This window comes from Schistocerca serialis, chromosome 8 (genome assembly GCF_023864345.2).
Source record: "Schistocerca serialis cubense isolate TAMUIC-IGC-003099 chromosome 8, iqSchSeri2.2, whole genome shotgun sequence".
Classification (NCBI taxonomy): Eukaryota; Metazoa; Arthropoda; class Insecta; order Orthoptera; family Acrididae; genus Schistocerca; species Schistocerca serialis.
The window spans coordinates 289,446,469-289,459,953 of record NC_064645.1 but is presented as its reverse complement, the minus strand read 5'-3'; the positions used below and the strand labels follow the sequence as shown (position 1 = coordinate 289,459,953).

The 13,485-nt window shown below is 37.4% G+C and overlaps 1 protein-coding gene across 14 annotated transcripts in view; it reads right to left on the bottom strand.

Annotated features, from left to right (window-relative positions):
* Positions 1 to 13,485, bottom strand: part of LOC126416114 (microtubule-actin cross-linking factor 1) — a 1,003,027-nt gene that overhangs the window by 64,153 nt on the left and 925,389 nt on the right. For 11 of the 14 annotated variants that reach the window (XM_050083628.1, XM_050083630.1, XM_050083635.1 and 8 more), the window contains 2 exons: positions 13,149 to 13,211; positions 1,390 to 1,464 (listed from right to left, as the gene is read on the bottom strand). The exons of 1 other annotated variant lie outside the window; for it this stretch is intronic. In XM_050083628.1, coding sequence (XP_049939585.1) covers positions 1,390 to 1,464; positions 13,149 to 13,211 — 138 coding nt within the window. The remainder of the gene's footprint in view (positions 1 to 1,389; positions 1,465 to 13,148; positions 13,212 to 13,485) is intronic. 2 more of the 14 variants (XM_050083625.1, XM_050083633.1) reach the window with 2 other exon arrangements.

The following is a 13,485-nucleotide window of genomic DNA, read 5'->3' as shown; positions in this document are numbered from 1 at the left end:
TTAACAAATTCCTCTTTTTTTAGAAATGCTTTTCTTCCTATTGCCTGTCTGCAATTGATACCTTCTCTACTTAAGCAATATTAGTGATTTTGCTGCCCAAATAGCAAAATTCATCAGTCATATTTAGTGTCACACTTTCTAATTCAGTTTCACCAAAACCAGCTGATTTAATTTGATTACATTCCATTACACTTATTAATGTGGATCTTATATCCTTTTTTCAAGCCACTTTCCATTCAGTTCCACTGCTCTTCCAAGTCCTTTGCTGTCTGACAGAATTACTATGTCATCAGCAAACTACAAAGTTTTTATTTCTTCTTCCTGAACTTTAATTCCCACGGCAAATTTCTCCTTGGTCCCCTTCACAGCTAGCTCAATGTACTTACTGAATAACATTCATGTCCTCTGACTCATTTAACTGCAGGCTGATTTTTGAACAAGTTGTCAAGAAGCTTTCCTCTCCTTATTTTATCCCTTTGAAATTTAAAAGAGTGTCTAAACTTTCTCTAAATCTACAAACATAGGTGTGGTTCTCTTCGACTCATCTCTTAGGTAAGACCTAGATCAGTATTGCCTCACACGTTTCTAAATTCCTCCGGAACCCTAAATGATTTTCCCCAAGGCCAGCTTCTATAAGTCTTTCCAGTCTGTAAATAATTAGTATCAGTATTTTGCAACTGTGACTTATTAAACTGATGGTTTGGAAGTATTCACAGTAGTCAGCACCTGCCTTCTTTGGAATTGGAATACTTTATTCTTCTTTAGGTCAGAGTATTTCCCTTGTTTCATACATCTTGCACATTAGGTGGAATAACTTTGTAATGCTTGGTTCTCCGAAGGATCTAAATCTGAAGGAATATCATCTACTCCAGGGACCTTCCACTTAGATCTTTCAGAACACATCATGTTCACGTTAACTAAAACCAATTTCAAATTAATAAAACTTAGTAATTCAAATTAGATGAAACCAGTGTTTATTCTGGCTTCTGTTTGTTTTGTACACACACACACACACACACACACACACACACACACACACAGACAGAGAGAGAGAGAGAGAGAGAGAGAGAGAAAGGGGACACACTCACTTTTTAAATTACAAAACATTTTAAATGAAACAAGAAACTTCCATCTAGTTTGAATGTACAAAGTTATCCATTTTTGTTTCCTTGGATACTGAGTGTAAATCAATACATTTGTTAAATCATTACTCTTATCCGTTTTCAGTTACGTTTACTGTACCTTGTCCCATCCTGTTTGGCTCTCCTCATATTTGTCTGTTAAAAAGATTTACTTCAATAAAATACTAAATGAGGTGCTATTAATCTTTCATACTACTATAACAAGTAGTTAACAAAAATGCATTTTGGAAGACATAACATAGCTAACCTTCCTTTGGCAGCAAACCTCGGGCCAATGTGAGGTTGTAGTTCCGGAGCCTTCTCTCGTCCAGGACTCGCACGACTGAGACAAAAACAGCTCATCATGCAAGGGAATAATAAATACTGCAGCTGGTGATTTAGGCAGTCTGGAAACCTGAGCAGTTTGACTATTGTCTTTCATTATCTCAAACAGTACTTTCTTGTCCATGCTGCTACAATGATTGAACATGTTACCTTTGTACTGGCAGACGGACATCTAGACGGACATACATATATACATACCACATTTATTTGTTCCGAGTGCTATGTCAACCACAAAATTAAACCAACAGGAGTTTTTGTTCTATTCATTCCAACTACTGCTCCAACTCAGTAACACCAAAAAAATTACTATTGATTTTGCAAACACCACAAACATTGCATACATCAAATTATTTCAGCCTGCGGCACATACTTCGTTATACTACATGCAACAGCAACATGCATTACACACAATATATACTGTAACAGCAATGGCCCATAGGTTGAGTTGTAAGATGGGGTGTACTTCTACCAATCTGACTATTACAACAAGGAACACTGTATAACAAACTAGAAAGAATCAATACTGATACAACAATTGTCACCGCACAAGCAATGAAGGAAATTAAATGAATATGTCTCATTAAAAATTGAGAGACTGGACAGACAGTAGATGACTACTCATCATTTGGAACCATAATTAACACAGGCAGTAAAAAAGGAGGAGGAGAATGAGCACTAAGTTACCATCAAGATCCTACCTACAGCATTATTTCCAGAAAGAAGATGGCAGGAGCAAGATTTGAATGGGGTGCACAAGTATAAGTCAACTGTATAGACTTTAAAGTGTAAAATTGACATTGCAAAGAGGTTACGTCCAGAGAAGGAGAAGGAGAAGGAGAAGAATAAAAGGGGGGAGGGGAGGGGGAGGAGAAGCTCGAGGCAAGTCAATAACAGAGGGCAACAAATTGCAAAAGAGTAATTTCTTTGAGTCCGCAGCTCGTGGTAGCGTTCATGATTTCCGAATGCGGGGTCCAGGTTTGATTCCCTGTGGGGTCAGGGATTTTCATCTGCCTCTGGGTGTTGTTGTGTTGTCTTCATCACCATCACTCATCCCCATTATGGTCGAAGGGAGGCAACGGCAAACCACCTCCACTAGGACCTTGCCTAGTACGGCAATGCAGGTCTCCCGCATTGTCCCCTACGTTTTGTCAAGGAGTATGAGACTTCATCATCATCATCAGTTTCTTTGAAAACATATGAATGAATGAATATTATCACAACAGTGGCTGGAGATAGACATGGAACCTTGTGCACTGTACTGTGTAGTAACTTATGCATAGAAAGCTAATGAGAGTATGGCAGAAAGAGGAAGATAAAATTAAGTTGGAGAGGGTGGACTTTGAGATAAGGGACATAATATTGTTTCTTTTGACCTTAATTCTCAACTTCTTTGACATTAATTCTCAACTACTGTATTCTGCACCCTCTTACTCATCATTACAGGTACATACATCATTCATACTATTCACAAATGGTGCTTTACCTTTCCGTTACTTTGGTCACATATTTCATCCAGTGATGATTGGAAAGATTGTTTCATTAACACTGTTTATGCCTTATCTACAGTTGCAATTAGGATGGTATTGATTAATATTATATGAATCATCTGATATCAGCATGAAATATTCTTCCAATTCAAAAAAATTGAAAAACACAATTGCTTCATCAGTATGGCTAGTGTCTTAAATTTCAGTGAGTAAGATTCCTTCAATGAGATATACTACAATAAGTAAAGCACACAGATTCACTACATATGGTGATCTTACAGAACGAAAGTAGCCGAGTACTCTAGACTTTTCCAAATTACCCAATATTTCTTTCGACATCCAACTTTTCACAAAATTGTTATTTTGTGTTCTTTTCTAACATTCCAAACTGTGGTCCAAACATTTCATTTTTCCCTTTTCCTTTCTTTTATTATGATTCTTTCATTCCCACTTTATTATTGTCCCTAAATGGATACTGTCCACAGTAACTGAGATCTCACTGCAAAAATTTTCAGTCCAGTTTCAAGAGCAGCAGTATATAAAAATTGATCATTACAACAAAGATAGATATACTCAGTGAAACAAAAGCGAATTTTACGTAAAACCGTTCACCGAGTAAAATATTCTTTTCCAATCATTAATAAGTATAGGAAAGAAAATTCTGAGTTCCAGACGCAACTCATACACACAACCACAGTCTCAGGCAACTGAAGCCACATTGAGTGTTGAGTGTGGTTTCAATTGCCTGAGACTGTGTGTGTGTGTGTGTGTGTGTGTGTGTGTGTGTGGGGGGGGGGGGGTGTTTTTTGTTGACAAAAGCCTTAATGGCTGAAAGCTTTGTTTATTTGTGACAGTCTTTTTGTTGTGCCTATCTATGACTCATCATCTCCGCTATTAAGGCAGCATACAGATTTATTTCCCTTCAAAGTGGGATCTATCAAAAAAAAAATCTATGAATGATACAGTGTGTGAACATATATGCAACAATGACAATGATTATTAAAAAAGTGTAATTCACTTTGTGAACTAAGAACTTTTTTGCATGCAGTGAAACTGCATTAGGAAACTGAAAGATGAGTTAATGTGTTAACTAATCTAAGTGGGGTAGGTTTCACTCAGCCCAATAATGATACACAAAAGTTATGAGCAATAGATAACAAGTTTGTACAAAGACTGCAAATAACTTTAGCAGGTGGAAATTCTGATCTAAAGGTAATTCACTTTGTGAACTAAGAACTTTTTTGCATGCAGTGAAACTGCATTAGGAAACTGAAAGATAAGTTAATGTGTTAACTAATCTAAGTGGGGTAGGTTTCACTCAGCCCAATAATGATACACAAAAGTTATGAGCAATAGATACAAGTTTGTACAAAGACTGCAAATAACTTTAGCAGGTGGAAATTCTGATCTAAAGAGGCAGGAGTGAAATTTTGGTAGGGAAAAAATGTCTGCATTTTATTAGAATTGCCTGTTAAAACGTATCACTTTGTAATGGGGCATGTGTACAGCATTTCATTAAGTATTTGTATGGTTATTTACCAATATGTGCTTTCACACGAAGTTTAGTTATATATGGCAGATTTCTGAACAGTTCTAATAAATTGCCTGTCACTCATGCCAACATGACTGTGGCTTAGCAAATAAAAACTTCTAGGCTGTACATACTCTTACAACCATCCTAAAGAGAGCAAAATGGCTAACAATGTAAAACAAGTATTTGATTGCAGAATACACTATAGTACTTCACAATACATGTAGTATGAGAATATGTATATGCATTTTTCTAGCCAGAAATACATAGTGAACCTCACCAAGGTATTCTCAGCTTGCTATAGGCCAATGTTTTATTTTTCCTGTCCTTACAGATTAATAGCTAACAAACTGCCTAGATGTCATTCAAAACGAAGAATTAAATTCACAGCATACTTTGCAGTGTCACTTGTCATCTGCTCTGGTGCTTCTTTTGGTAATCTCTGTTTCCAGATAACTACCATGTTTTAACATCTTTTGCTGCATTCTAGTTTGTCTTCTGATCTATCTTTCTGGCATGCACTACAACCTATTTAATGTTAAGTACTTTTGTCCTGTTCAGTCACTACACTACACCTATACATTTGAATTTCTTTTTCTTCAAGAATGTACTTGCAGATAAGAGTTGTGGGTAAATGAGTTCAGACTACTTGCGACAGCCTTGCTTTTTTTTATGTCATCAGGGTATAAACAACTATGAAGAGTGTAAATACAGGGTTCTTGTTATAGACTAAAAATAGTGCATTGCTTATAGAGTAGTATACACCACATAAAAAACTCTTTAGCACACCACCATGTGCACAGGTTTCCAGGCTGCTCTTGAAAAAAATCACAGCTGGTAAGGAAACTATTAACATGGCTGTATATTTCTACAAAATACAACATTCTATAATTATTTTAATAATTACACAACATTTATGTAGGCAGAATTACATGCTAAAAAAGAAATAATGTAGAATGTTTTATTAACAGGCAGCAAAAGAGCAAAAAACTGAAACTTAATGCACCAGATACTTATTAGAAAGGAGGTGAAAAAACAGTAGCACCAGGATGAAACCCAATAAATTAGATCATCATATAAATAAAAAAGACATAGCAGATGAAACATTACAATGACATACATACCTCAGAAACAGATTGATTATGTCATGTTGAAATACATAATAATAGTAACCACCACCATCATTAACCTAATTATTACAATACTTTATTACAGTTTAACATATTATCAATAATTAGATTACAGAAGCAAAAATTTGAAGAGCCATACTACATGCAGAGGACCAACAAACTGTTTAATGTGACCTGATGACTATCAACTTGATATAACAACACTGAGGCAGTGGAGAAGCATAACTTTTGATCACAAGAAGACAATAAAATAACCATAAAAATGGAACACAAAATTCTTTAATCCTTGTAGGAGACTTGCTAACCCCATAAGGGAAAAATCAGTGATTTGAGGTACTAATAAGTACAGTTTGCGTAATGGTGGTCCAATGTCTCAGGAATTTGATTTACCAAAATGTACCACACGGCAAGCCACTGGTAAGGAACAAATAGGCCTGTCACCATGTAGCGTAGCCAATGCCTGAGCAGTGTTCCAAAGTGAAATTTCATAACAATGTAATCACTTCCAAGCTACAACAGAGATTCAAAGAAGATTGGGACAACTTCAACAACAGCAGCCAGGACTGATCATCACCTTTAACATCAGAATGGCAGAGTTTCTGAGATACCTAAAATGGTAAACTGGGGTCATTTTGAGCCCGGATAAAATATTTTCACATTTGACTTAAACAAGGGATATATTTTGATATATGTTAACCTCTACCATTCTCTGAGTTATAACAATAATTATTTATCATGACAATTAACATGCTACTTACTTATTTCAACAACAACAACAACAACAAAATTATCTTACCGATCTTTCATTGTTAATGCCAACAAGTTTCCTAAAACTTTAGACTTCCATATAGCAACTATTTGTAAATCCTTCAAGACACATTTAGTATCAATGTGTCATATTATACTCTCAAGTATTTTACACGTGGCTTTTCTGTACTTTTCACTCACTTAAGTCGCTGGAATCTGCTAGGTGCATTTCGCACAGCTGAATTCTATGATCATACATCTTTTCCTCAAACAGCTTTGTGGTGTTTTACACAGTTGTCGCTGGTCTTGTTGCCTTTCCAGAAGCTTATTTGGCACTTGTTCCACTTTCTAGATAATTTTGGCCCTGTATTCTCTTCTTTAGTTGGTTCATCTTCCTGCTCTTTCGTTCCCTTGAATTGATTCACCAGCTGCAGAATGAACTACTTTCTTTCCATTTGCTTGTCATTACTATTTTATAAATCAATCATTTATTTATTATCACCAAGTCCAAAATGATGTTGAAGGCATGAATTGGCCATCTCCTACATGCAATCTTTGTAGTAAATTTAAAGGCCTTTTGATCAACCACGTCCACCCTATACTTTGTTGCACTGTAGAATGTTACTGTTTCAGATTTCTTCTTCCCTTATTTGCTCATTGACACTTCAGCATGCAATGAACTCAGAAGAATTACATTTTTTATTCTTCCTTCCTTGGTATACAGTGACAGTGTGCAGTCTGTGTTGCCAGTCTGGCACAGAATGGTGATGGGAGTGTATTTCAGCATTTGGCTTCTTGATCTCGTCAGGGATTTCACAACATATCTTAAACACTGAAAATCTAATGAAGGTTTATTGTCTTTGAACTTCTTAGCAAGTTGAAGCACCGTGAAGAAGTTGTCTGGAGAAGTTGTCTGTCATCACATTTCTTCCTTGATTCAGAAATGGCTACATGAGACTCAGAATGACATACTCTCCAATTGGTTTTCTTTCTATCCATGTCCTCTTTTTGAGGAATGGGAAAGCATTACATATGTACTTTGTTGCTATACCTGCAACAATCCAGAATTTGAGACCATATTTTTGGTAAGACTAGTTGGGCAAGAATTGAGTGAACCTGTATCTTGGTTTGCTTGGTAATAGTTGCTGATCTATGGTTATATCTTTTCCAGGACAGTATGAATGAATATTGTTACCCATGAACTTTCTGCAAATTTCAGAAACAAGAGCAATTTTGTTGGCCAGCAGTTGTTTGGCTCAGGTCGATTTTTCAACAAAATGGAGAAATTTCAGAAGTTCCCAAAATCTGTCCCTTGACGTAACATCCTTGATGTAAGTAGATCCCCAATATTGTGACTGAAGATCAGCGGGCACACCTTTTATACAAATGATACCCCAAGCATAATTGACCACCATCAATTTCTCCAGATTCTCGAGTGACAGACCAATCATTGTTTTTTAGTACTTCTCAGGTGTTTGATGCTATGTATCTCTACATGAGTTGTATCACTACATGAGTTGTATCACTACATGAGTTGTATCACTACATGAGTTGTATCACTACATGAGTTGTATCACTACATGAGTTGTATCACTACATGAGTTGTATCACTACATGAGTTGTATCACTACATGAGTTGTATCACTACATGAGTTGTATCACTACATGAGTTGTATCACTAATAGAGTCTTGCCTACTAGTTGGCAAGTGTAAGTAGTGGGAGCTCCCACCTCCTTTGGAATGTTCACAGCCAACCTACTTCCACAAGATAAGAAACTGACAACTTCCACCCAGTTCTGTCTCTAGCAACCATCTTTGAGAAGGCATATCACTGAACCTGCTGTGAAGGACAAGGTGAGGTGAGAATTTGATATAGATTAACATCTGAATCCTCCTCTGCTAATCCATCCTCAGTCACAATGTCTTCATCTCCACTTTTCTCTGGTACACAATCCTTTCCTTCACCAGTGAAGTCAATTTCCAATTCAATGTTGGAATACTCGAAGCAAAGTAACATTTTCTTTATCAGAAAATTCATGCTAACAAGACTTATTTGACAACATCTTTCATGGACTTATCTGAGTGAAATGACGTAAGTTGTGGCAAAGTGGTGTATGCAACCATGAACAGCAATTCTCCTCAATTTACGACTGTTGCTGCTCCATTGTTGAATTATTCTGTTAAATCTAATATATAATCATACAGGGAAAAAATTTAAGACATGTCATATGATTTCAGAGGAGAAAAATTTATAGAAAGTCATACAATTTCATGAATGGAGTAAAAAATGGATTATACATTGAAGAAAAATCTACAATGAGTCATTTTGATCCCTTTGCCATTATAGTGTTAAAACTGTGACCCACAGGAATAGACAGCACAATGTAACTCAACTGCAGCTATCCTTAAGACCCAAACTGTTCTTTATCCACAATATGGCCTTTATTTATGTGAAAGTGTGCAGCACTGTTGTCTCAATTTTGTAATAAATCTCCTCCAAGTGGTCTTTTAATGTGTATAATTTAATGACTCAATGAGTAGTGGACGTGCTCAGTCACAGACAGGCACATAAACATTATTTTTGTCACCTGGCATGAGAGCACCACTTGGCAGTGTTTATACTGTGAGAGCAAATTCCTGCTGCCTTGCCTTTTAATTATAGTTCATTTCTCTAACACTTTTGTGAAAAGTTTCAGTGTCAACATAAACAACCATTATATCACTTTACTCTTCTTTTCAAGGGCTTCTGAATGCTATTTAAAAAGTTTATTGTTAAAAATAAAAGATGGTCCAACACAAGAAGTACAGAGAATAAGTGACAGGATAATGAAGATCAGAATAACGACAAAGGGAAGAAGTATGGAGGGGTTTCAGGTTTAAGTCCATCAAGTGAGCTGTACATGAAGAGGAGGAAGACATTGGGGAAGAAATACAAAAAGCAGTTGGATGGACAAAAGATGATTGTCATGGGAGACTGAATACACATATAGGGACTGAAAGACAAGGGTATAAAGATGTACTGGGAGGAGGAAACTAGAAAGGAAGATGGAAACAGATTGCTGGAATTCTGCAAGAGAAATGGTGTAGCAACTGGCAACTTCTCCTTTCAGAAGGAAGAGCATCACAAAGTAATGTGATACAGCATGAATCTGCCACAGAAATCTTTCATTAACAAATTGAAAATGACGAGCACTTTGATGGATATAAAGGTATTACCATCTGAGGCATTGGAAAGGTATTACCATCTGAGGCATTGGAAAGGTATTACCATCTGAGGCATTGGAAAGGTATTACCATCTGAGGCATTGGAAAGGTATTACCATCTGAGGCATTGGAAAGGTATTACCATCTGAGGCATTGGAAAGGTATTAACATCTGAGGCATTGGATAGTGACCTCTGGCTACTGGTGAACATGAGAATCATGAAGGAATGGAAGAAGGCAGCAAACCAGGAAAGGTGAATTACAGTACGGAAACTGACAGAAAAGGAAGCAAAAGAAGAATACCAGGAGATTACAAGTAAAAGGTTATCACAGGTTGGGGGGGGGGGGGGGGCGGAAGAGGAATGGGGACAATTTTAAGTGCTATGGTATTAGCTGCAGTAGTTGCATGCAGAAGGATAAGTGGCAGAAACTGGTGAAAGGAGAAACCATGAGAGAGTCGAGGAGGTAGTGGGAGGGAAGCACAAGGCCTTCATACTGTGGTTCCAAGAAAGAATTGGGTTAGCAATATAGGAATATAAGAAAAAGAAGAAAGAGGCAAATAATGCGGTGGCTGAGGAGTGAAGAAAGTGGTTGGAAGAATAGACAATGATGGAAGAAGACAGCAAAGAAAGTAACAAAGTATTGTATGGAATGGTCAAAAGCATGAGGAGAGGTTGGAAAGAGGATGCAACGATGATGGATAGAAAGGAGAAAGAAGTTAATAACAAAGAGACTGTGAAGATAGTGTGGAAGGAGAACTCTGAGCACATGCTAAACCCGAACAGATTTGGATATGAAAACGAAAGACTTAAGGTGGCAGAAGTAAATTCTGGGTGGAGGGGGGAAGAAGGACCTGACATGAAAAAAAATGGTAACGCTACAGGACAAGACAGAAAGAGGAAAGTCACCAGGTACGGACGGAGTAAGTGTCAAAATGGTCAAGGCAGCAAGGGGAGGACGGAATGTGGCTGTACCGCATGACGAGGGTGGTGTGGAATGAGAAGACTCCAAAATATTGGAAGAGGCAATAACTGTCCCTATATCGAAAAAAAGGATTATGAAGGATTGTAAAAACTACACAGGGAAGTCATGCTGATACCACACTGTGCCAAGATAAATGAAAAGACCCTGGAGGACAGACCCTGAATGAGGGCCGGGAACAAACAGAGAGGAACAGTATGGCTTCAGACCTGGTGGGTCAACTATTGACCTCATGTTTGCTGTGAGGCAACTCCAGGAGCATCACTATGAATATGGGGAAGACCTTGTGATTGCCTTTCTCAATGCAGAAAAGGCATTTGATAGCATCTGGAAAGCACTACAAAAGAAGGGTGTGGAAAAAATAGAAAATAAGCAGAATAGAGGAGATGTTCTGTGGAAGCCAGAGCTGTGTGAAGGTGAGAAATGAAAGGATGGATTGGTTCCAGCAAACAAATGGTGTGGAACAGGACAGAGGATTGTCATCTCTCCTCTTCATCACAGTCTTGGCTGAGATAATGACTAAGGTGGCAGAAAAAACTGGAGAAAGCAATAGTGCTTGCAGATGACTTAATGATCTGGGGAAACAGTGAGGAGGAGGTTCAGGAACAGCTGGATGCTTGAGAAGAAACTGTGAAACAGTATAGTATCAAATTTAATGGAATTAAATTTAATGTAAATATATGTGAGATCCTGATTATGACTAGAAAGAAAGATAGACCAACTAGCAGAATACAGATTGGAGGTGAAAAGCTGAAGATGGTGGAAAGTTTCAAGAACTTGGAAAGTTTCAAGAACTTGGAAAGTTTCAAGAACTTGGAAAGTTTCAAGAACTTGGAAAGTTTCAAGAACTTGGAAAGTTTCAAGAACTTGGAAAGTTTCAAGAACTTGGAAAGTTTCAAGAACTTGGAAAGTTTCAAGAACTTGGAAAGTGTGATAGACGAAAATGGAAGGAGTGAGAAAGAGACCAGGGAATGCGGCAGACAGGCAGAAGCATTCCTGTGAAGTAATATGAGCCTGGTTTAGAACAAAGATGTCCATCAAAAAAAGCAAAGAAGTAAGACATCGAAAGTACTACATCCTAACATTGGCCTATGCATCTGAAATATAGGCAATGAAGAATATAAATGTAAGCAGATTACTGGTAGGTTAAATGAAGCTTCTCAGAAGTAGGATAGGAGTAACAAGGAGATGCAGGATGAGGAATGAGAGAGTAAGGAAAATAATGAAAGAGGAACCCTTGCAGGGCAGATAGACACACCAAGGCTAAGATGGTATGGGCACTTGAAGAGAACAGAAAACAAGTAGATTCCTAAGAGGATACACAAAATGGAGATGCAAAGGAAAAGGACCAAGAGGAAAACCAAGGGACAGATGGCTGAAAGATGTGGAGGAGTGCATTGAAGAAAAGAGGCAAGGACTGGACCAGAGTGATCACAGAAAGATTGTGTGAAAACAGGACTAGATGGCAAAGCTTATGTTCCAAACAGACTCAACCTGTCGTTAGAAACTATTGACAATGATGATGATGATGATGATGATGATGATGATCTGTTACACTTGCAGAAAAACAGCATAAGAAGTATAACTGTACTATCAATGCAATAGTACTTATAGTTTCCAGACACTGAATACATTTTAATTACTGTAATGACTGGCAAACAACTATTCGGTGGTAGAGCACTTGCCCACTAAAGGAAAAGGTCCAGAGTTTGAGTCTCACATTGGCACACAGTTTTAATCTGCCAGGAAGTTTCGTATCAGTGCACACTTGGCTGCAGAGTGAAAATTTCATTCTGGAACTAGACAGCATAATCACATGTTCCACACCACTATGACCTGTCATGCAAATAATCCATGTAACATGAAACAAACAAACTAATGAACTAACCAATACAGAGCTGAACAGAATTATCGCGGAGAACCATGTTGTCTACTCACCAAACACCATTTTTTTTACGTTCAACCTGCTTTTCTAGAGTTAAAGACCACACTAAATTTAACAAACAAATCTACCCAGCAATGGTACTATGACCCTCTTCACTTTTGTCATAATGACTGAACTACCAACAGACAAGCAACACAATCACATTGAAGTTGACAGCAAATACTTAGAATGAATATGTTCTTCCATGGAGAAAAAAATAAAACAAATATATTATCAGTCATACATTACTAGTTCATACATACCACAACACTAAATTCTAGGACAAACTGCACTCACAAAGCAGGTACATACAGTAGCAGGGGTTCACTACAGCTATAGAGACAGTTTAACTTTAATCAGATACTTACATTCTGATGCACCAAATAATGTCTTAGTGGGGTAAATCCAAAATTAAAAAGAGTAAATTCAATCACTTACTTCATGTGTTCAAAACTGTTGATAGAATATGACTCACAGTTAAATTGCAAAGGGCTCACAGTTATTAATAAATTGGGCCCAACAGTGTTATGAAGTGTCAAAACTTAAACTTCAGGCTCACAATGCAACACAAAAGAGAACTTCAGCAACAAACATACTGACATATTTTGACATCTATGCACATTAAAAGCTACCAAACTAAATAAACAATGAAGTACAAAGACGACAGGTGCGAACTAACCTTGACTTACGAGAGGCTGGATCATGCTCTGGCGATGACTCTCGATTTTCTCTTGCATCTCTGCTGTGAAGGACACACCAACACACACATGCGATCACAAACATGCAAGCAACATTTAGTACCACATATAATGATTTTGTTGGTAGTGCAGACAACAGTTACATGGATAGACAAAAGTTTAAGGAGAAACAAACAAACTTTGTCAAGTGACTCAAATTTCACCACAATCCTCCAATATGAGTGAAATTCTATACAATATTCTATTAATGTGAGCAATTACATCAGTGTTTCATTGCCTGCTACTATCATGCACAAAAAATAATTCCAACACGCGCGC